General features: G+C 34.6%; 1 protein-coding gene across 1 annotated transcript in view; it reads left to right on the top strand.

Moving 5' to 3' along the window:
• LOC130047256 (IgGFc-binding protein-like) overlaps positions 1 to 24,873 on the top strand; it is a 72,097-nt gene that overhangs the window by 33,533 nt on the left and 13,691 nt on the right. Inside the window, exon 2 of the mRNA XM_056141881.1 lies at positions 24,681 to 24,803. Coding sequence (XP_055997856.1) covers positions 24,681 to 24,803 — 123 coding nt within the window. The remainder of the gene's footprint in view (positions 1 to 24,680; positions 24,804 to 24,873) is intronic.

Genomic DNA, 24,873 nt, shown 5'->3' with positions numbered 1-24,873 from the left:
TGATATTGTTATTATTATTTCATTCATTTATAAAGCGCACAATTACATATAGTTTCTATGCGCTGTACAATGTTTGTGCTAATAATCAATGATAATATACTAATAAAAGACCTGCAATGATAAAACAATCGAAAGAATTTAAATAAAACATGGTAGTAAAATGACAAATTGGTTGAATTTGACTTGACAAGATATAACTGGCATACATGCATTTGTATGCTGGATCAAAATTCCGTTTGCAAGAGCTTGCATATGGAATCTTTGATATTGCACTGAATTTTACATTCACAGGGCATATTCACGCTTGAACAAGAGTGTTTTAGGTTCTTGCGGAATGCTCCATGTGCTTCAAACTCGAAAAGTTCCAGTGGCAGTTTATTCCACAATTGTGCACCTAGTGTTTTTATGGCTCTTGCACCGTATTTGTTTGATGATTTTTCACTACCTGTTTCCATTGGTCGGATGATGATTTCAAGGTCCTAGGTGGCTGGTAAACAGGACATAGCTCTCTCATGTATGCTGGTGCTGAGAGAGAGTGTAGTGACTTATGTATGTTTGTCAGCACTTTAAACACAACACATTGCTTTACAGGCAGCCAGTGTAGTTGTTGAAGTACCCACGAAATATGTTGTCCGTAGCATGTTCTTGTGAAAGAACGTGCAGCGTTGTTCTGAGCCATTTGTAGTCAGTACATGGGGCGATCGGTCATACCAGGCAGGGGGGCATTGTGATAGTCAAAGTGGGATATGACTGTTGCATCGATGACCTTCGCACACGCTTCCTGGATGAGATGGTATTTCATCTTGGATATTCTCCTGATGTTGAAGTACATCTTCCTTACCACGGAGCTGACTTGTATAAGGTGGCTTCCAGGGCAGCACCGAGGTTTTTAACAGTAGACGTAGGTGTCATATTGTCGCACCAATCTTCAGGCGGATATCCTTCACAATTCACTGTTTGTGGGCACTAGCAACCACCATTATCTCAGTTTTTCCATCACTTAGTTTACGTTTGTTCATAGTCATCCAGGTTCGGACACTCGCTATGCATTCCTCCATAATGTTGACTTGATAGGTTCGCATGGCAGTGGTTTTGCATGAATACTTTTAAAAAGATGCATAGATCTGATGGAAGAATGCTGAATAGTGAATCTATTACAGCGAGTGTACATATGATAGAAGTATTGTCAGGAACAGAAATGCATGTATTAAGATTGTGATATATATATATGAATCAGAAATTGGACAATTTTGCTTAAGAGTGTAATATACACAAAATGAATTTGAGAGATGTGTTTACCACAATTAGCATCAACATATTAAAATGCAAACCTCAAATTATTAGAACATGATCTGAAAAAAACGCCTATAGTAAAATGTATGCCACACAGTATATTTCGTCCTTAACTTTAAATACCTGCCTAAACATAATTGCATATTGAAAACAATAAAAACACACTTTTGACAAGCATTTTAAATCGATTTTTTCATTCAATCTAAAACCTTACCTTGGAAACAATAGGTTTGCACCCCTCGGCAGATTGGGTATGTGTCAGTGTTTGAAACTCACCGTAAAATTACTAGACATGCAGTATTGACTGTTTGTAAAATTGTAAGCCTTAAGAAAATAACTAACATTTTGAATTACACTGCACTTTAATTACAGTAATAACTATATAGTTATTATGTCACTATAGGATCTGTTCTCATAACTACGATCCCAATCATTCAAAATTCAATAAAGCCCTTTGGTGTGTTACAACTTCTGCTACCCGTAAGACGGACGGGCGCACGGTCATTCCAAACACGGGTATGTGTACAAAGCTTGATTGTCCTAGCTCTAGTGGTTTGGTTTCTATCTTATTGTTTAAAGTTATTAGGATTTTATTGATCAATTGATAATGCCGTTTGACCTTGACCTCATGATCTTGAAAAAAACCTGTAACAGTTGCTCCCTTTGACAATAAGAAGTATTAATATGAATTTTTCATGCAGTTAAGAATGACTTTTATCCTTAATCTAGAAAAGCAATAGGGTTCCTCCTCTTAGTATAAGAAGGATGTTTATCCTAGTTCCAATGGTTTGGTTTCTATCTTGTTTACAAGCTTTCTAATAGGATTTGTGACTTCACAAGCATTCTTTTAAAGGGAAACTTCTTTCAGACAGCAGCTATAATGTCATATTGGTTCATCTTTGGTCTCTTTGCACCAGTCTCAAAAAGTAGCTCGCCATTTGCGGTATTGTGAGGTAGTGTTCATTTGAAAATCTTTTCATCCCGTTTCTTATTGAATACCTTTATCTCCTCTGCAACTTTTGAGGAATCTTCTTTCATTTCACTGGTTTTTCATATCAAGAAATGTTCCTCCATAAATGTCCTCTAATGATCAGTAAAGGGTGTTTTGGGCTTTTTTGGCCTCAATGTCCAACCACACTTTAAAGCAGGAACTCAAACTTCGCTGCTTTCCAGCTGTTTTGGTATGTGACTTCCCGAGACGGTTTGTTTCAAGTTGGGTTTTTTTAGGCATACATGACCATAGATTTGTCTTTAAGACTGAATTTCTCTTCCCTCAAATCACATTTTTTTAAAAAGAGGTGGATACATGGGTTACTCTATGTGGTACTTTTCATTTCTTTGAGATAAATAGACAACTTGAGTAAAGTTTACAGTGACCTCGACTTTAAAAATATACATGCAACAAAGACATACTCAAAATCATAATAACACATTTAAAAAACAACAACAAATAGTTCAATGTTCATAGTGGTTTTATCTTCGTATGAAATAGGTATATGTTAGAGATATTACTGAAAAATTCCGATACTTACATTTAACCTCTCACTCCCTAGGTTAAATGTTATCTGCCCTTGGTATGTGAAGGACATCAATGAGGAAAAACATCTGTGTTCAAGATATATAAAAATAATTTTGAAGCATTGGCCCCTGGTTTCATTGATTTGTTTTGGTAACCCCTGACTCACAAAATCATTAAGATGTGTTTGGTTAACAAATGCAATAGAAATCTAGTTTGCCATTGGGTCAAATGCTGTCTGACCTTGTTTCATACCAAATCTTGGCACACTGATTTTGACAACGGATAACTACCTGATCAAGAAGAGGGTTCACGGCCTGCTTACTCCTCCTAGACACCTGATCCCACCTCTGTTATACCCATGGTCCGTGTTTGCCCAACTCTCTCATTTGTATTGCTTAGAGGAGTTGTGAGATTGATCACTGTTCGTTACCTTCACATTTATAATAAAATGAGCTTTTCCGCCATATTGTTTACATGTAATTACCTCCATTGTGAAGGCAACCAGGCTTAAGCTTCGCAACGTTATGATATTTTAGGATGTATCAACAGACCATAAATACTTTCTTAAAGTATCATCATTTTCGTCATACATCATGGCCACATCATTTTGAACATTGCATAGAACTGGTCTTAAAAAGTCTTGTATAACATTTTACGAGTTTTAGATTCTGTCATTCTTGATTTAACAGCGATTGTTGTATTTTACTTGAAGTAAGAGGACTATAAGTATGCTAGTAAGGAGATCCTCTGTAATTTAAAAAGACTTATCAAAACATTTATAGATAGTTTCCTTATATTTAATTCTCTTGAAAACTGTTTTAACATTTTTTGGCACTCTGTTTTTCTCTAAAATAGCTTTTACAAGTGTATTGTTATTTCAGATTTCAAACATTTTGGTTGAGCATCACTGAAGAGACATTATTTGTCGAAATGCGCATTAGATGCATCAAAATTGGTACCGTATACGTTTTACAATACAATACAATACAACCTATCATTTTTTACGTGTTTTATAGCAATTGTTAGGCTGTTTTGACGATACATTAGTTCATTTAACTAATCAAAATATAGGACAAGGGATCCTTACTCCTCTTAGGCAACGGACTCCACCTCTGGTATATTCGTGTTTGCTAAACTCTTATTTTGGTATTCATTATAGGATTTATGATATTGATCACCTTTCGTTATCTTCACCTTCTCATACTTTTTCTGATAGAATTTGATATTTGTATGAAATATTAAATATTCTTTCTTCTTGATATGATGACAGACGACTTAAAAGATGTGGACTGTATTACTGTGTCTGTCTGTGTTTGTGATTTCCGGGATGGAATCTCAGTCGTTCACAAAGCGACACCTGCCGCCGGACAGTGCCAAATTCTTACGGTACTTCCTGAAGTATCTGGAGGGTATGGACGGGAAGAGACGAGATGAATTCATGAAGAAAATAACAGGTAACAAAATCTAGTTAGTCTGTGTAAGAAGTATGAAGATGGAAAGTAATAGTGAAATAAGATAAATTTATGGGGAATTGGGCAAACTCTCCGTTGAGGCCTTATTACGTCACCTATTTATAGACCTCTCCCAGGTGACACAGTACAATATACATATTTTTATAGTGTGAGTTCGCGATTACCACGCGGGCAAATAGCACTAAAGAAATAGTTCGTAGTTAAAACCTTGAAAATATTGACATTAGTAGCATTAATATAAAAGTATGGATTTTATTTTAAACATATAATGATCAAAAGATCACTAAAAGCAGTGATAATGTGTTAAAATTATAGTGTAAAGTATTGAATTTGATGTTTAGGTTCTTGTTTTGAACTGTTTGCATTTGACGTTATGTTTCTTCGTCATTCTACAGTGACGTTACACAGTATGCGCGGCCGCGTGGTTTTGTAGATCTTAAGAAATCGCTTTTCCATAATGCCCAACTGGAATAGTTTGGTTTGTGAAGAAACGTTACCGGGTCATGCATTTTATTCTGCAATGATTGATACCTTCATCACTCGATAAAACAACAAAGAAGGGTATTATATATATATATATATATATATATATATATATATATATATATATATATATACTAAATATCATATCGACCCACTCGTTACTTTAAACGGAACAGCCAATACACCCCATGACCTTGGTGCTAGTTACACGAGGTACCAAAACTTATTCAAAATAGTTTACAGCAGATATGTTTTCATTGTCTAAGATGGAAGCAATGCCAATTTCAAAAGAAATATCAGAGGAAAGATTCGGTGAATGCAAATATACCGAACTGAAAAACATCCAATAATACATTTGGAGTAGTTATCAACATGCCAATCTAATTAAAATTAGATCCTTGTGTAGCGATAGTAGGTAAGCGGATCAAATGTAAATCAATGTTCGTTATCTTCACCTTCCATGATAAAGGTGCATGTGTTTTTAAAAAAAAAAAAGTTAAATCCCCCGCTAATTTTCAGCTGATTGAGACGATTACAGCGATGCCAAACACTATATATGTTTTTGAGAAAATCTGGTTTCAATTTTCATTTTATTCCCTAGCTTCCTTAATTTCTTCAATATTTTTAAATTCACTTTAATAATGAAAAGTGAAGATTACGAACAGTGATCAATTTCATAAAATCCTACAAGCAATACAAGATATATAGTTGGGCAAACACGGACCCCTGGACACACCAGAGGCAGGATCAGGTGCCTAGGAGGAGTAAGCATCCCCAGTCAACCAGTCACATCCGCCGTGAGACCTATATCTTGATCAGGTAAACGGTATTATCCGTATTCAGAATTAGAGTGCCAACAACGGTCTAACAATCGATTTGAAACACGTCAGACAGCATTTGATCCAATGATAGGTTGTATTGGCAAACTAGATCGTTATAACGACCATATAATTTGGAAAATGCTGATTTTAAACGTGATTGTTGAAACTCCTTTACAATCAACTTGTTTGTCAGTAGCTTGCCTCGATTTAAAAACTGACCATACGCAGAACACGCTCTTGCATATCGAATCACTTGAGAAATATAAACACCCTATGCAGGCGATAATGAAATATTGCTACATAGATATGGGAAGTTTTCATAAAGTGGAGTCGTTAGTATGCCGTTAATATCTACTTTCAATAAAATATCGAAGTATGAAGCAAAAGTGGACGAAACTGTGGTGTCTTATAGAAATATCTCGAATCGGCAAATAAATGAAAGTCATTATTGTTCTTAAATAAAACGTCGTCGATATATCTAAATGTCAAATTGAAGGCTACAGCAAGATATTTTTTCTTCTTGCGTAGAAGTTTTTGAATAAATTCTGCTTGAGATGAATATAAAAACAGGTCAGGTAGCTAACAAAGGAGCACAATTTGTGCCCATGGGAATTCCAACAGACTGTTGGAAGACCTGATCACCAAAGACCACGAAGATATTGTCAATGAGGAACTCTAGAATATTTTATCATTTCAACGTGCGTGGAATGAGAGTGGTATTTAGGAAAGTAATTGTATGGATGACTGGTCACTAGATATGAATATTTCCGTTTTCCAGTTTTGTTGGAAAAGCAACTGTCTATGATGTCAAAAAGTCTGATCTTTAATTGAATGTGAGGAATGGTCGTGTAAAATGATGATAATAATAATAATAATAATAATTATAAAAATAATGAGAAATACAGTTAATTTGTGTTTTGAATGTCAATTAGTGTGCAGTAAATTCAAAACATACTACATAAGGATAGGTATTCAATAATTACATTCTCTCTCTCTCTCTCTCTCTCTCTCTCTCTCTCTCTCTCTCTCTCTCTCTCTCTCTCTCTCTCTCTCGTAATTGCGTTGTTTTAGATCCAGTTCTGCCTTCATTATTTTACAATTTGTTTTGGATAAAATAATGTTTATCGTGAGTGTCTGGAAACTACAATGATCTGTGTATAACTTGTATATTCCATGCAATTTCGGTTTTTCGACACAGTAGACCTAGTGGGGGTCAGCTAATCCGGGTATTTGAAATTAACACAAATATTTGATTTCGTGCAAAAAGTATGACATTGGGTTGGCACAAGATGCACATGTATACCGGATTGACATAAAAGAATCAGTTGTTTGCGTCAACCCAATAACAAAGACACACGAGGAAAATAGTTCATTCTTACCAAGCATTGATATAAAAATATTTTGAAATTTCTTCTTGAAATCAAAGTAAGATAAAAATTCTACTGCTATTTTTGATATGATATTATTCACCTGCTATCAGATGAATTGTTTCATTATTTAAGCTAGCCTACATCTAATTACGTTGAGAGAGTAGTCTGTCTAACATATTCGGATCATTCTTCATCAATAAATAAGGTCTGCAACGTATTACGTAATGCGTAACGCTGATACCATCTTATCATGGTGAATAGTGAATGCACTGATACAAAACCGGTTAGTATAGCTTTTTTCAATACCACGACTAAGAAATAATGATGGCGTTTTTTGTTGTTTTTTGTATGTAGCAAAGTATCCTTCAAGGCCGAAAAATGTTTTGAAATATAAAAGCCGATCAACGAAAGCAAGAACTTAATTTCTATTTTACGCTACAGCTCAGAAATATGCAGCCGATCATTATCCTATATAGCTACGCATTAGGTGTATATGACGTCATTTCAGTTTCCGATTCGGCCTACATTTTTGTGTGTGAAAAAAATGTGAGTTGGTAGGAATATTCTAAATCTACTGTGATTTAGTTTGGTGTTAACGGATAACATCAATTGTTTTAAATAAAACAGTTAAAACATTGTCTGTTCGCCTCCATGTTTTGATATGTATGACACTCGGAATGCAGGTCATTTTTTATGCTGAATGACAAATGTTTTTCAGTCAATTTTTAATTTGTTTTACAACATATATTGATTGATTTTTATGTTTATAGAATTGAATTATCAGTCATCGACTTATTGTTGCAATATGCAAGTGCAAACGAATGAAATGTGTATAATTGTGTATAAATTGATGATATGTGTATAAATTTTCTCATAATCAGTTAATACCTATGAATGCATATCATAGAATAATGACCGTGGCATTCCTTTGATCTTTGTAATAATCATGGTATGTCCATGTATGCATTATGAAAGACTGTGTGAAAAGATGTTGAAACCCATAGCCTGATCATTAAATAGTGATAATGCCAAAAGTGGGAATATTCGCAGGAATGAGGAGGAGGGGAAGCTCTTACACCCAATTCTCTTTTTGCCATTGTCTCAAAGTTGCTGGCAAATTAGAACCCCTCCAAAACCAGTTATTACAACAGCAGTCGTAGCAACTCAGGCCCCAAGACCATAAATTGAGAATGAACTGGTCAAAATTTTATTACTTATTTATCTAGCAAAAATGTTTTAAAAACTGCAGGATTATAAAAAATTCAAATGCAAACATATACTAAAAAATTTATTTGTTTATAAATATAATTCTAAACGTTAACTGGATTTGAAATTTATACTTCAGAATATTCTCAGTTTATGATCTTGAGGGCAGTTAAGTAGAGATTAAGATTAGACTGGAACTTTACAGGACAAAGGAGCGAAATGTTACTTTAAAAAGTAGGCCAATTTGGTCTAATCCGTAAATGTTTTAGGCTATTAGTATTTATGAAGTAAAATTTTGGCTTTTTATTGTTTATGTATTTTCCCAAAATTGAAAAAAATCATTATCTATAGATTTTTATTGATTTGTAATGATAAAAATATGTGATTTTATATCTTTTGATGCAATCATCACATGTCATAATGTTTTGCTTAATGTCATAATATAGCCATTTGTTGATTCTTCTCGTCAATAATTGATCCTCTTTCCCGTTCATTGTGATGTTGAACACAATGTTACCATATCAAGTAGGGTTTGTTGTACTTATTTAACTACTATAACATTCTTCAGGGTCATTTTAACTCAATTCTAGTCAATCGTTTTATACACTCTCTCTAAGTCAGTTTGATTGGTTGAAAGTTTAACTCCAACCATTCAATATCGTCTTTACGGACTATCGATTGAATGCTTTTATTTTGACGAACAAAGGATAATCGATTATTTTTGTGTTTTCCAGTGTTTATTAAAATGTTATTGTCTACTCTATCTTATTTAATTCAAATCAGCTATTTGCTGATGGTTGATGCCAATCCAAATCACTGTGGTAAGAACTGACAATTAAAATCAAAGTATCGAGAACGAAAACACCCCACCTCACTAAAAAAAAAAAAAAAAAATGATGTGTTGAATTTCAACTAATATATTGTTTTTAGTTCTGAGTTGCATAATGTGAAAATGTTTGTATTTCTATGTTTTAGCTCCCATTGTGTATGATTGCAATTTTGAACAAGGCTTGTGTAAGTGGTCTCAGATTGTTAAGGGGGACCAGTTTAATTGGATTCGGGCCCAGGGTTCCACTGCATCTTTTAAAACAGGGCCCACCAATGACCACACTACAGGAAATCGTAAGTCATGTTCTACAAAACTATACAAGAAATGTTTGTTGTTCACCCAAGTAGCAAAAACACATTCAATGACATGCAATGTTAAATTCAACAATTTTTATAAATGAATACTTTTAATATATATACATGTGTACTCGGTAATTTTCTGACAGGTACTGGCTGGTATCTGTATATTGAGACTTCATATCCGCGTAAACCAGGGGACAAGGCTCAGCTGACCAGTCCATTAATTTCAGACAAACAGACTCGTTGTCTGAGTTTCTGGTATCACATGTACGGCACTCATGTCAATACATTGAACATTTATGTCATGAGTGGGTCTTCCGCACTGGGAACACCAGTGTGGACAAAGAAAGGCACACAAGGAAACCAATGGATCAAGGCCACGGTCAATATAAAACCCACCAGGGCCTACCAGGTTGTCTTTGAAGGAGTCAGGGGCACTAGTTACCGCGGAGATATTGCCATTGATGACATCAGATTGTCCATGGGATCATGTCAAAATATCAGAGGTAGGAAATAACAATACTCTGATTGGAATCAATCAATTCTTTTGCGATAGTATATATATTCCTATGTACTTATAACTGTCACAGACCAGACCCCATGCCTGGTGTGACAACACGATTCGTTCCTTTAGATTTAGATGTAAAACAGGCTACACAGGGTATGCTTCACGTGTGGCACTAAATGAAAATAATAGTGTCTGAAGAACTGAAACAATATAGAAACTTTGCAGAAACCTGACGTAGAGGTTTTCTATATGTTTCCGTTTCCGTCAAGTTTCAGTCTGCGAAAACTAGAGACTAAGATTCCTAATGATTTCCGGAATGCCGAAACTGACCTGAAACATAACTAATCATTTCGAAACTTTTTTTTTCTGTTAATAATTTACAATGAAAACTTCGAAGACGATGAAAAATCCCTTTATATAGCTGGAGAAAAAAACCGAACTATTTCATAATGTATCAATTTGAACAAAATTAACATGAAATGAGATACAGTGTGTATGAAAGGCGAAGATAACGAACAGTGGTCAATCTCATAATTCCTGTAAGCAATATAAAATAGATAGTTGGTTAAACACGGACCCCTGGATATACCGGAGGTGGGATCAGTTTCCTAGGAGGGGTAAGCACCCCTGTCGACCGGTCACATCCGCCGTGAGTCCCATATCTTGATCAGGAAAACGGAAGTATCCATTGTCGAAATCAGCGTGCGAAGAATGGTCTAACACGTCAGACAGCATTTGACCCAATGATAGGTTGTATTGGAAAAGTAGAACGTTATAACGACCATAGACCATAGACTTTGCGAAATGCTGACTTTAAACGAGACTGTTCACACCCCTGCACCATCAATTTGCTTATTAGTAGCCTGTCTCGATTTAAAGACTTATCATACGCAGAAACACCTATTGCGTATCAAATCAGCTGAGATATATACACAACATGTGCAGTTGATCATGGAATATTGCTACGCAAATATGGGAAGTTGACAATGGAGAAGCTGAAATCATCGCGTTTGTTATAATGTTGAGTTGTTAATTTGGCGCTAATGTCTATTTTTAATAAAATATCTAAGTATGAAGCAGAAGTGGACGACTTTGTGTAGCCTTTTATGTCGTGTTTACATGGAAATATCGAATCAACATATGAATGAATATTATTATTTTGATAGATAAAACGTCGTCGATATATCTAAATGTCGAATTAAAGGCACAGCAAGAAAGTTTTTCTTCTCACGTAGAAGTTTTCTTTAAAGTAAATTCTGCTTCATAAAAATATAAAAACAGGTCAGTAAACAAACGAACAAAATGTGTGCCCATGGGAATTCCAACAGACTGTTGGAAGACCTGATCACCAAATACTACGAAGATATTGTCAATAAGGAACTCCAACAATTTTTTTTATTTCAACTTCAGAGTACTTTTGCGTGGAATCAGAGTGGTGTTTTACAATGTAATTTTTTGGACGACTGATATTCTCCTTTTCCATTTCTGTTGAAGAAGCAACTGTCTATGATGTCAAAAATTCCAGTCTTTAATTTATCTTGAGGAATAGTTGTGTAAAGTGTTGGAGTCATACGTGTTGATGTTCATCATTTGAGAAAAGTTTGCAATTTCAAATTACTAACATAAACGTTTTTTTAGATTTTATTAGAATCCAGCTTTGATATACACCATTTCTAGCCTATATAGTTGCACAGTACATTTGCGTGTACATAATGTCCCATGAGTCACCACAGATGCCTAGCGTTCTTGTGTGCATCAGGTAATCTATCCATGTGTTTTGTGAATTCTGTGTTAAGTGCAAGGGAACAATAAAGAAAATACACATGGTACACGCGAGGAATACAAAAATCTAACGGTCGATCGTAGACGTAAGATTGGCTTTGCTGTGCGATTTTTGTTGTTCACAAAAGATCGTTAAAAAAGTCGTAAGTTTACGTCTAGTCAAGGGTTGACGTAAGTCTGTCTTAGACTGACGTAAGTTTGACAAAGCGCGGGCATTGCTTTTTTCATTATTTGATAATTAAATGGCAATACATTTGTAGTAAAAAGCCAAAATACAATGATTTTGTAATCTTGGTTTACAATATGAATGCTTAATAAATGATGTGAACCATAGATACTAAATAAAATTTGCATAAGCGGGAACACACATGAATTGTAGTTTTTTAACTTCTTTCATTAGATATTGATCTATAACATTTTGAGATTTAAATGAAATAAATGTTTTATATTTATGTGGCAGATATATTTGGGACTGTTTACTTACTAGCACCGTCAAAATCTTTTTCACACACGTGCAAGCACATGCTTTCAAATTTAATTGCCTAACATAATGATAACGGTGACTCTCTTGTGAATAAGAAAAATGAAATGATTTCGACATCACAGGTTCATACTACAACAACTGAGACAGTATTATGATTGGTTGTGCAGAAGCTCAATGACACCACTTTTAGAAATGATTAGGGAAGATCTGTAACAATCCCCGTTACAATTCCAAATAGTTACTTTAAGGGATACAAAATAGAAAGTTAGGAAAACACGGCACCTGGACATACCAGAGGTGGGATCAGGTGCCTAGGAAAAGTAAAAATTCCCTGTTAACCAGTCACACCCGCCCGGAGCCCATCTTGATCACATAAATGGAGTAATTCGTAGTCAAAATCAGTGTGTAAAGAACGGTCTAATAATCTGTATGAAAAACTTCCGACAACATTTGACTCAATGATGGGTTGTATGGGCAAACTGGATTATTATAATGACCATAAAATTTGTGAAATGCTGACTAAAAGAAACTGTTGAAACCCCTGCACTATCAACTTGTTTGTTAGTAGCCTGTCTTGATTGATATGTTATTGGCATGCATAAGACCATCTAAATGATTTCAGTATATCACATTTCATATATGAACTTTGAACCTTCACTGAGTTACAACTTGTCTTTAAAACTTGTTATTGTTGCTCTTACTAATGCGTAATGCATAGAGAAATGAAACCTCTCCTATTTAATCTCATAATAATGTTATCAATGAGAGATCATTCAAAAAGATACATTGCTTGGTTCCCACTGTCGTGTGATTCCTTACAAACGCCACGATTGACCATTTGTATCCGATGGCGGAAGTTTTTGGAATTTCAGGTTTTGATACGAGGTGATGCAAGTTCTAAAGTGTTTGTACGAATTGTTGCGCTTTGATACGGAAAGGTCACTATAGATAAATATCAAGTGGCATGATCTGAACACCATTCAGATACGATCAGATACGTTCTGATAAGATTGTCGCGATCAAGTTTACCATTGGATTTCGATCTCATTCGATCATCACGATCCGGTTTGCCGATTCGGGACGATCAAGTACGTGCAGATAGTTCGTATGCGTTACGATACGTTAATCACGAACCGATGCGTTAGGATACGATTGTGATCGCGATGTCTTTCATGAATTGTAAATGATCACTTAATTGAAGATGATCACTGTTTGAGCTACGATTTGACAACGTAACGCATACAGCCCGACTGACGATTTACTTCATTTTGTAACATCTAGAAAGTAAACAATACAACCCACAACCTCTGAGAATGGCGGAAGTTGAGGTTATGACAACGTGGCATTTGCAGCATTACTGTATGCTTATATTGTAACTATCGTGGGATATCATGGGGCATCGCAAAGTATCGTAACAAAACGTGGAGTCTACGCTGTAAAAGACTGACCGGGATCATAACGATTTGGGAGTACGATTAGATGCGATATGTTGTGCTTTGTTATGGTGCAATCCGATCTGATGCGATTTTAACGACTGAAAATTAATTGTGTTGATCGTTGAAATAATTTTTGACAGTCGAAACATTTTCTACGATCAACACGATTGTCACGACTGATGCAAAGATTAGGTAAGAGTTGATAAAATTATTACCATTATTCCACGATTACAACCTTTATTTCAAATCGTGATAGTGCGAACATAGTATAAAGGATCTTAAACCTACTCACTATCCCTGAAATTCTCCTGTGTCTTTGCTTAAGCCGTCATTTTTTAAACCATTGTCTAGAGACATTGGGGCCACTTACATTAAACCCCACCACCTTTGATCTTTAAAACAACTTTAAAGGTTAAGGTGAAAGGTCAAGGTTATCACTAAAATGAGGGTGTATTAAGCTCTTTTGAAATGCAATGGATGTTACGTTGAACTTTATACATCCTTGTTATCCAGTTATCATCCCATTTAATTCTTTATACCAATTTCTTTGCTGGAATATATTCAATACAATGACAAATGGTCCGTTCAAGTTCTTAACTCATCTGGGCCGACGGATCAAGAGGGCTTTTCTGATCGAAAGATTTTTTTTGTCTGTCGTCGGCGTCATCGTAAACTTTTCGCATTTTCATTTTATCCAGAACCTCTCGACCAATCTTACCCAAACATGGTACAACGCATCCTTGGGTAGGGAAGATTCATGTTTATTGAAATGAAGGACCAAAGGGGAGATAATTACAAAAATGCAAAAGTATGATGGTGTCATTTTAAAATCTTCTCAAGAACCCCATGTACCACGAAAGCTGAAATTTACGTGAAAGGTTTCTGACATAGAGGAGTTTGTTAAAATCACGACCCTGGGGTTAAGGTGGGAAAGAATAGGGGAATCAAATTTTACATGCTATTATAATGGGATAATCTTATTTTTTTTTTTAGAAATCTTACTCTCAAGAACCCCCGGTCATAGGAGTGGATATTTGAGTGAGAGCTTCCTTATATAGTGTAGATTCAACTTTGTTTAGATCATGGCCTCCGAGGGTAGGGTGGGGTCACATTAGGGGATTAAAGTTTTACATCCTGATAGATAAGAAAATCTTCTCAAGAACCACTGGGCCAATTTCATTCCAACCTGATACAAATCATCCTTAGGTTAAGATGATTCAAGTATATTCAAATGAACGACCATGTCTCTTCAAAGGGGAGATAATCACAAAAATGCAACAATAGATTGGGATAATTTACAAATCTTCTCAAGAACCACTGGGTCAGAAAAGCTGAAATTTACATGAAAGTTTTCTGATAAAGTGGAGATTCAAGTTGGCCGCTAGGGTTAGCGTTGGACCACAATAGGGGATCGGAGTTTTACATTTGAATGCATGGGGAACCAAACTTGGCACAAAGCATCCTCAGATGAAATTTGTTGATATGAAAGGCCATGTCCGTCTACAAGGGCATATGACAAGTGATGAATTTGCAGTCAAGTTTAATAACTAAGTTTCATAATTAATGAATTTTTAATCGTTAGCTTTGAAAAGTTTTTTTCTCAACCAAGCTCCTTCTATAATGATAGTTTTGCTCAAACTTGTTTATTGCTAGGTCCTGCCTCTCGGGTGAGCGATGTGGCCCATGGGCCTCTTCATTACTACTGGTTCTCACTTTGACCTTGTATTTTAGATCAAAGAATAAGGTCTTTCATATTTTTTCTAATGTTTGCGTTCTTGAAAAATCATACGAAAAATGAAGCCCTGAGATTAAGTTTAAGGTCACAGTCACATACTCCTTTGCAAAACATTATGTTACAGGTTCTTATAACTGTTTTAAAACCAGGAACATTTGTTTTTCACTTTTCTAAACCCACAATCGGAAGAAAGTCCCCTAATTGTTTGTAGACAGTCAACTAGCTTTACTAGTAATGCTTTCTCTGATATACATCAAACTTTACATATATAAGATGTTGGTCATTTGAAATCAGTAGAATACTCTCATTGGTTTTCAAATGTGATGTCAGATCATCTTCTATCTTTGAGTAGCGGAAGAAATATAATATTATCTTGTTTCTGATTGGACTTCATTACTTTGTCTGATAACGCGAGGTTGAGTTAAAGGACACAACGCATGTTTCTAAACTTTTTCATTTTTTCAGCAAAATTAACTCTTTTTATGCCTAAAACTACTTTAAATGTGTTTTAAATGAAATATTTTGCGTAGTTTTCGAGTTTGAAAGCGATGAAATTCAAATCTTGCGATATGCATATTTTCTTTCGCTAGTTTACGCGCCATTTTGGGTGACGTCATATGCGCCCTCGGGTTTGAAAACATCTATTAGCCATTTCATAAACAGATTAGATTTAATCGACAAAAAACCAATTGTCACGTTAACGGCTTGTAAATAATAATGCATTAAGATGTTTTGTGTCGTGCTCAGGTGTACTAGTTGTCGGTAGAAAGGATTTAGACTGAGTATTTTTCAATTTTTCGAAGGAAGGTACGAGAAAAAAGACGTGGATAATTTTTTTGTTGGAGGAAGAACTTTACCTTAAAAAACACACCCAGTCACCTTTTCAAACATCGCTTGGACAGAGACCCTGATAAACTGCGAGAAAATGGATATATCGAAGCTATAAGCACTGGTAGGCCTATAGCATACATTCTGTTTTGCTCTTCAAATTCAATACACACTCGGATCAACTGACCTTCACCTTGTAACAACATATATCGACGATACAATGTAACTTCTACCAACTGGTAGATTTACAACAACAAAAAATAAAGATACAAAATAATTGAACTTTAAATTATACAAATAATAGAATATTGGATTTCCTAACTTTAAATTGAATTATAAAATTATTTCTTTATTGAACTCGTAGCATCTTGAGTGCGTCAGTAGGCTATAACGATGTGCTCCCACTTCGTACTTCCTAAAGACGTGCAGATCACAATTCAAAAATAGTAATAAGATTGCTTTATCAAAATAAAATAATGTGATTACCACTTTAAATTTGAATATTTTTATTGATTTGTGTGTGTGTTGTCTTTTTCTTTCTTTCCGAAATGCACGCGTGACAATAGCTTGGCATAGGGCCTAGTTGTCAACAATTTAACGTATCATAATTTGTCTAATCCAAAAATAAATAATGATTGCACTGCTTATTTTAGAAAAACAGCGCCAATTACAGATGTATAAAGGAATAACATCCCCAAACAGTTTGTAGACAGCGACCCATATAAACATTATTTACTCACAATTTTGCCGATTTCATACACGCTTTACTCGCTATATTTGGGTATTTACATCGTTATATGTGTGCACTGGTGGCGAACACATATAAAACTCGGACAATTTATCAACATCGATTTAAATGTTGCCCATGGTAAATTAATTAGGCCCCTAAAAGTTGAGTTTTTAATAATATCTCGTAGTACTTTCACAATCCGAAGGGCGCGTGTGACGTCACTGTACCACGTGACTACCTACCTAATTAATTTGACTTTTTTAAATCGGGGCTTAGATTTAAGTCTGTATTGTGGTTAATTATCGAAAAATTTCGGCGAACGAACTATTAGAATCAATTACAATAAGCATAAAGAAGACAAAATGCATGTAATATTGTATACTTTGAAAACACGAGATATGTCCTTTAAGGCTTTCCCCATAAAATTTTTAATACCAGTACTGTACATAAATGTACTTGACCGCACTGGCACATTGTACGACGTGACAATGAAAAATACATTATGACGAAGGTCATGACGTACATATCTACAGTCCTTTTGTGGTTGGAAATGTCAAAATATTGTTTCGTTATTTACCACCGCTGTCAAACGGTAAACTGCTATCGCGTAAAAGTTTGTCAAATGGGTTATATTAATTCTTTTTGATATTGAAAAAGTTTCAATTTCTTCTTTATATAACATACATGCTAAAGTTATATCCATATTATATTGTGATCTTGATATCGCCCCTAATCTACACGTATAGTTACTTTCACAATGGACTCATTTGCATAAACAGGGTTTCCGTACATAAAAATTTCATCATTGGCACGACACCCCGAGATTTTTTAGTGAAAGATGTTTGATTTATGTGACATGTGAACTTCAGTGCAAAAGGAAAGTTAGGGGAACAAGTTCTGGCTTCAACAGAAAATATGTTTTTCAAGCTGGATTCAAATTCGTATGTGCAAAAATCGCTGCATCTTGCATATTCAATGCAAAAATTAGACATGTTACAAGTCACAATAAACTTGCTCTCAGCTCTTTTCAAATTAAGAAATTAATATGCTTTGAAGTTATATTAACTTCAACTTGCATTGATATCTGGATATCGTGTCAATTCAACGATTTATACATACACGATACGTTTTTATCTTGATATTTGATCACGTGATACAGAGTTGATGTAGAGACTGTCGGTCTGGTGAAGAATGTATTGGAGGTCAATATGCACTTAATGATATATACATATTATTTTTGTATAAAAGGGTTGTGTTTACAGAATTTGTCACAAATTGATCTGTTTATTAATGCATTTTTCCTGACATATTTCTATGGCCCTACTTAACACAACTGCATGGTGGATGAATGTAGTTTATTACTTGATTAATTATCAAGCTCAATTTTTCCTTAAAATCATTACATATAACGTATTTTTCAAAACGTTTTGTGTCATCTGCGAAGAATAACAACAAGTAGGGTCACTGTGTGTGTCTGTCTGCCAACCACATCCTAGATAGTAGAGAGACAGTTCTTTTGATTTGTGGTATTATGGTATGGAATCTGTAATCTGTCTCCCATGTTAGATTTCCTTGTCTGTCATATCTCTCCCACTGTGATTCTTAGGACTATAACATCAGGCCAGCTTTTGCATCCTTAGGGAATACCATGTTGGTACCCCAAAATAGGTGAATGTTGCCTCCTTGTGGAAATATATGGCTATACACTTTCGCTTCATATCTTGTGCGCAGTGAGGCTTAAGACTATTGAATTTGGTCACTCGAAGCATGTTTGATAGAAGGTGTGGCGCAACCAACAAGTAGATCACTGTGTCCTCATTTTGAATTTATTTAGCTAAATATTCAAATCATGTTAGGATCATGTAATGAACATTTTAAGGCTTCGTACCCTCAGACTTGAAGACATTTGCAAAGTGATGTATCTTAACTTGGGGAAGTCCTATGCTATCGAAGCCAAAATTTTGACTACGTTTAAATTGGACAAGATCAGATTTAAGAACTGTTTGAAAAAAGTACACTGTATTTTGACTGGGAATTAAACAGTTTTGTGTATTTCTTACAAGACTGCAATATCTCATGAAAGAGTTTATGTACTTGGAATTTGTATCCAATTCTTTGCACAATATTGACAGAAAAGGTTATGTTATGTAATATAAAATATAAAAATTTATCAGTAGTGTCGTCACTTTAGGGTAAACTCCTGCTGATAAGCATATCATTAATCTGAAAGCATGCCAGTAACGCATAGCTTCTAGTTTGAGCGTTGCGTATAGTGGTGCACAGTTTGTCGGCGCATTACCATGTTTTTAGTTAATTGTTTACATTTATACCCTGTTTATGTTAATTGGCAATACTACATTATAAATCCATATTTTTCACTGCTGTATGTACTCATACATATAGCATCATAAATGTTTTGAATGACATATACTGTACATTGTAATTGATATCTAAAGTACTATATGGTATTTACAGAGGCATTGTAATGTATTGTAACAATCAATAGATTTTGTTTAAATTATAGAATATTGATTTTCAAAGCTTTTAAATTCAATTTTAAAAAACTGGAATTATATTGTATACCTTTTCAGATTAAGTATATTAAATCTTTCTTTACGTTTGTTTGATAAATGCTGTCATTTTAGCCATGCCATATATACACATGTAAATTCTTTTACCTTTTTCAAGGGAAAAATCCATGTCTCTCACTCGATAATAGATGTCACAAGTATGCCAGGTGTATTCCTAATTTCAAAGAAGACGAGTACACATGTGAATGTTTGAAGGGCTTCAAGAGTATTGGATCACCACCCGGTAAAAATTGTGAAGGTAAGAGAAATATATACCAATCTACGCATATATCCGTACCTAAAGTCCTGTATATACCTATATGAATGTATATATCTGTACCTAAAGTCCTATATATATATCTATATAAACGAATATATCTGTACTTTAAGTTATATATACTCATATACCTATGTAAACGCACATATCCGTACTTAAAGTCCTTTATATACATGTACCTATATAAACGCACATATCTGTACCTATATATCTGACTAACTTTATATCTGTTCCTAAAATTCTCTTTAACTTTATAATTTGTACCGTGGTTAAAATAAAACAACCAACATCTCCTCGTCGCTAAACTAAAAGTTTGTCATTGTACATTCATCAATGAAACAGTCTAAGAAGTGCATTGTTTGATAGTTACTGGAATGATTTTTAAAGAATCTGTTTTCCATTGTCTGGTTTGCACTCATTGTTGGAAACCCACGATCGGTCGCTCTACGATTACCTACCGTGGGTCACAAGGCCAGTATTTTCGCTGGAAGGTGTGTCTCGGATTCTATATGCGATTGGTCGCTTTACCATTTCTCATTGCGATATTCAACCAATGAAAAAGCCCCTTATTTCCAGTCCTCGGTAGCATAGAAAAACATGCCTTCAAAGCCAAGATTTTGACTACGTTTAAGTTGGACAAGTTACAAACTTTCAGCGAGATGCTTTATCGGCATTATTGAAGCGGAGAGTGTATTTGTGTTTATAAAGACAGAGGAGGAAAAAGCCTGTGTTACCAAGCGTTTACTATCGTACTGCGTACGAGTCTATGTACAGGTCTACACGTTCAGCACGAGTTCGTAGTTCCATCATACGCGAGGAATGTGTTTTTTGAACAGACTTGGTATTTCATCGGTTTCTATAGGTATGTTAAACTTACTTGCGTATTAAGTACAGTCATAATTTGTTCCAGGTATGTTGTCGACACAATTTGAGCCAGTAATGGTAACCTTTGATCTAAAACACACCTCTCTCATGTAAACACAATTGATGTCTCACCTATGCTAATTACAAAATGACGTGTACGGGATTGTAAGACCATATCTTAATGTGAAAATGAAGTATTGGTTAAAATAATCAGCCATTTTGGGTTCCAAATCTGGAATTTTCGTCTAGATATCTTTGATTGTGGCACAACAAAACACAAACACTTTCATGGGCGCCGTTATTACAGCTGACACTTTGAGTACGGGGTATATTTATGACGACTCCCAAAGGCTATGCATTGGCAGCAGACAAGAAAAGCTGTGTTGGTCAGTAGTTTTGGTTAGGCTGTTTCATCATTAGAACCACAAATTCAAAGATTACAATCAAACGTATTCTGACCAATTTGTGTAAGATTTTAACTGTCATTGAATTACTGTGCACTTTTATCATGACTTTCAGTATCGTATGTTGTCTTCACTTTTTCATTGATTGAAATTCATAGCTTCTTGGTAATTCTGATCACTGTTACCTGACAATTATTGATGGATAAAGGATAGATATTGATGTTGCCTGATAACTGTTGGTAGATATTGATGTTACCTGATAACTATTGATATAAATATATTGATGTTACTGATAACTATTGATAGATATTGATGAATGTACTCTGGGAACGCATGGCTGTGACCGAAGCAAAGTTCGAGCCAAATGTACAGATACGGTAGGAAGTTACACTTGTTCCTGCAATAAGGGCTGGGAAGGAAATGGAACGCCAAAATGTGCTGGTAACAATGTCATATCCAATGTTATATAGGTTTATATACAACTACATGCAAACTGAGCTGGTAACAATGATATATCCAATGTTATATAGGTTTATATACAACTACATACAAACTGTGTTGGTAACAATGTCATATCCAATGTTATATGGGTCTATATACAATTACATACAAACTGTGCTGGTAACAATGTCATATCCAATGTTATATAGGTTTATATACAACTACATACAATGTTTGTGTCATTGCCGTTTAATGGAAGCATTGTGGCAACACTGTCATTTATTTACCTCAATATTATTTACCTTTTGTTGGTAGGATTTTAATGTTGCTTTGCAAATATTTTTTCTCCAGATATAAATGAATGCTATCGTGGCACCCACAATTGTGCTAAAGAATTAGCCATCTGTGTAAACACCCCAGGATCCTTCCGATGTACTTGTCCCAAAGGGTATGCATTGGCAGCAGACAAGAAAAGCTGTGTTGGTCAGTAGTTCTTATAAAATCAAATACGTTTTTAAATCGTTTTGGTTACACTGCTTCATCATTAGAACTACAAATTCAAAGACTCCAATCACACGTATTTTGACCAATTTGTGTAAAAAGTTTAACTTTCTTTGGAATAACACCCTTGCAGATGTCAACGAGTGTCTCTTGGGTACACACAAATGCCATGCGAAGGCCAATTGCACAAATACTGTGGGTTCATACATCTGTGCATGCATAACCGGATTCGAGGGTTCTGGACAAATGTGTAGAGGTATTTTCAAATTTTCTTGTTTTATCTTTCATAAAATATATTTTGAATATGTACGTTCAGAAAAGCTGTACTATATACACTATAAACGCCTATCTTCTTGCACAGTCATAAACAAATGTAGGCGGGGAACACACGACTGTGACGCAGAGGCTACATGTTTCAACACCATAGGCTCTTTTACATGCAAATGTAATATAGGATTTGCAGGAAATGGAGTAGATTGCAAAGGTATGCACAAATAAATTCTACTGGTGCTGTAAATGTGGAAATCTGCGCAAATTTTGCGATGATTAGAGGATCGAAAAAAATATTTCCATGGGAAGTGTTTAGATAAATGATAAGTATGCATGTAGTCCTTTATTTATCAATACCATAAACACATGCCAATAAGAAATGCACAGTAAATGTTCAAACATTTATCTAGGATTTTAGATTAAAAGTAAACAAGCTTAATTCAATTCTAATTAGGGTATTCCATGTATAATGAAAGGATAATGAACAAATTTGAAGGATTTAGATCAACATAAAAGTTTATTGTTAAATAATGATGAAAGTGAAGCAGATGAAATTTACATGACTGGTAAATGATTAGAAGCTGATCTTTTTGCACTTAAGACTTTTTGGAAAAGTTGTCTGCCCTTTGTAAAAATAAGAAAAATCTCATTTTCTAAAACTGTGCGGTCAATGATTAATTTTATTTCATATTTTCATAAAAAGAAAGTGTATGTAACTTTCTACCAAGAGATAATTATGAAAATAGAATTTATTTTTAAAATATTGTAATAAAACATGCTTTTCCCATATACTTCAATGTTAAATTCTAGGTGAAATATATCAAGCAGTAAACAAAATTTTGAAAATTCTTATGGTGGATTATTTTTATTTGATGAACCCTTCAAATTGAAACCATGATTACAAATATTCCACCATCCATTTATTAGATATGAAATATGGTCATTTTACATTGAATACCTTAATTTTGTATTAATTACTTCCACAAAAGAGTTATTCCCACACCATCACTTTATCATATGAAAGTATCCATATTTCCAGTATGCACTGGTACATTGCTCAGTTATGTTGCAAATTGTGTTGCAATTCAAAGTATAATAATAACCACTGTGATATGAAACGCAATGTAACAAATGTCGGTTTTCATATCTACAAAGGAGTACTTTTTTCTTGAAGTAAATATAACAATATACCCAATTATTGAAATGAGAAATACACACCATCAACTAAATACTAATTATGTTCATGCTATTAATGATATCAATTATCAATTCTGCTTAAATGTTGTTTTGATATTTGTGACTAGACATCGATGAGTGCAAACTACGTATAGACAACTGCAACAAGACTTACACAACATGTAAAAATACAATCGGATCTTTTCGCTGTCAGTGTAACGCTGGGTTCGAACCGTTCAACAATGATTGTAGAGGTATATAACAAACGTCTATGATATTAATATTAGATCCTTATTATAGATTTATAATTTTAGTGTGTTTCTTTTCGCAAGTTCCTAATAATTTGAATGGATATTTCAATTTTTCATTTTCTTGGGGTAAAATGCGTCATACGTAAACACGTTTTTCCTAGATGAAATTCGTAAACAAGTTTCCATAAAAATGAAACGAGATTAACGTAAAAAACAAATCCTGGTTTTACTATTATAATCGTTATAAGTCAATGATGTAATATTATGTAGACATCAACGAATGTTTGAGAAACACGCATCCCTGTTCTAAATACGCCACCTGCACTAACACCTGGGGATCGTGCACCTGTCGATGTAATAAGGGATTCACAGGAGATGGGAAGGATTGTAGAGGTAAGACTTAAGTTGTATACATCATGAAAAAAAGAAAGTTCTATATATCCTGAAAAAGAAAATAAATTTTATAAATCTCGTTAATCTACAAAGCTTCAAATCTGAAAGAGAAAAAAACACTTCCCAAAATGGATTCTTCTATGAAATATAGAAAAAAGAAAACAAACAGGGAGTAATCTCGTAATTCCTATATCGAAACAAATTTAGGAATATGGCAAACACGGACCCCTGGATAGAGCAGGAGTCTATCAAATGAATTGCACCGGATATACATTCGTTCCACATCATATAGCTCCGTTCAATTCAGTTCGCTTTTGGTGTTCTTGTAAGAAAGGATGCGCGTACAAGGGGAAAAAATGTATAGGTATGTGTAGAATTACTGTATATATCATACAACAATTTCTGTATCGTCACATTGTTGTGGCTCTATATCTTAATGTGTGTTTGTGTCGCTTGGATATTGCGGGCATTATATCCTGACGCCATGTTACATGAAAATATTGATATTTCCACTATATACGTAATCATTGTACAGTTATGTCGCCATTGTATCACAATTTACTGAGATATTTGTCTTCATATGGTGTTAAATCTACTCCTTACAATGAAACAGCAAACGAAAATACTTTTTGACAGAATGGACACCAAATAATAAAGAAGCAAAATAAGGTAATTTGAGAAAAGGGTGCCGTACTATCTTAATGATTAATAGTAAAGAATTGGTATTGTCATTTTCAGATATCGATGAATGCGCTCTGGGAATACACGCGTGCAGAGGACATTCTCATTGTGTCAACACTATAGGATCCTATAGGTGTAAATGTAATACAGGATTTGAACTGAGAGGCACAGAGTGTGTTGGTGAGTGTTACAATAGTATTTCTTACATACCACATTTCAAAATCTTTGAAAATTATACCCATTAAACTTT

This window comes from Ostrea edulis, chromosome 6 (assembly GCF_947568905.1).
Source record: "Ostrea edulis chromosome 6, xbOstEdul1.1, whole genome shotgun sequence".
Taxonomy (NCBI): domain Eukaryota; kingdom Metazoa; phylum Mollusca; class Bivalvia; order Ostreida; family Ostreidae; genus Ostrea; species Ostrea edulis.
The sequence above is the reverse complement of the archived record's forward strand: the minus strand, read 5'-3'. Positions and strand labels throughout refer to the sequence as shown.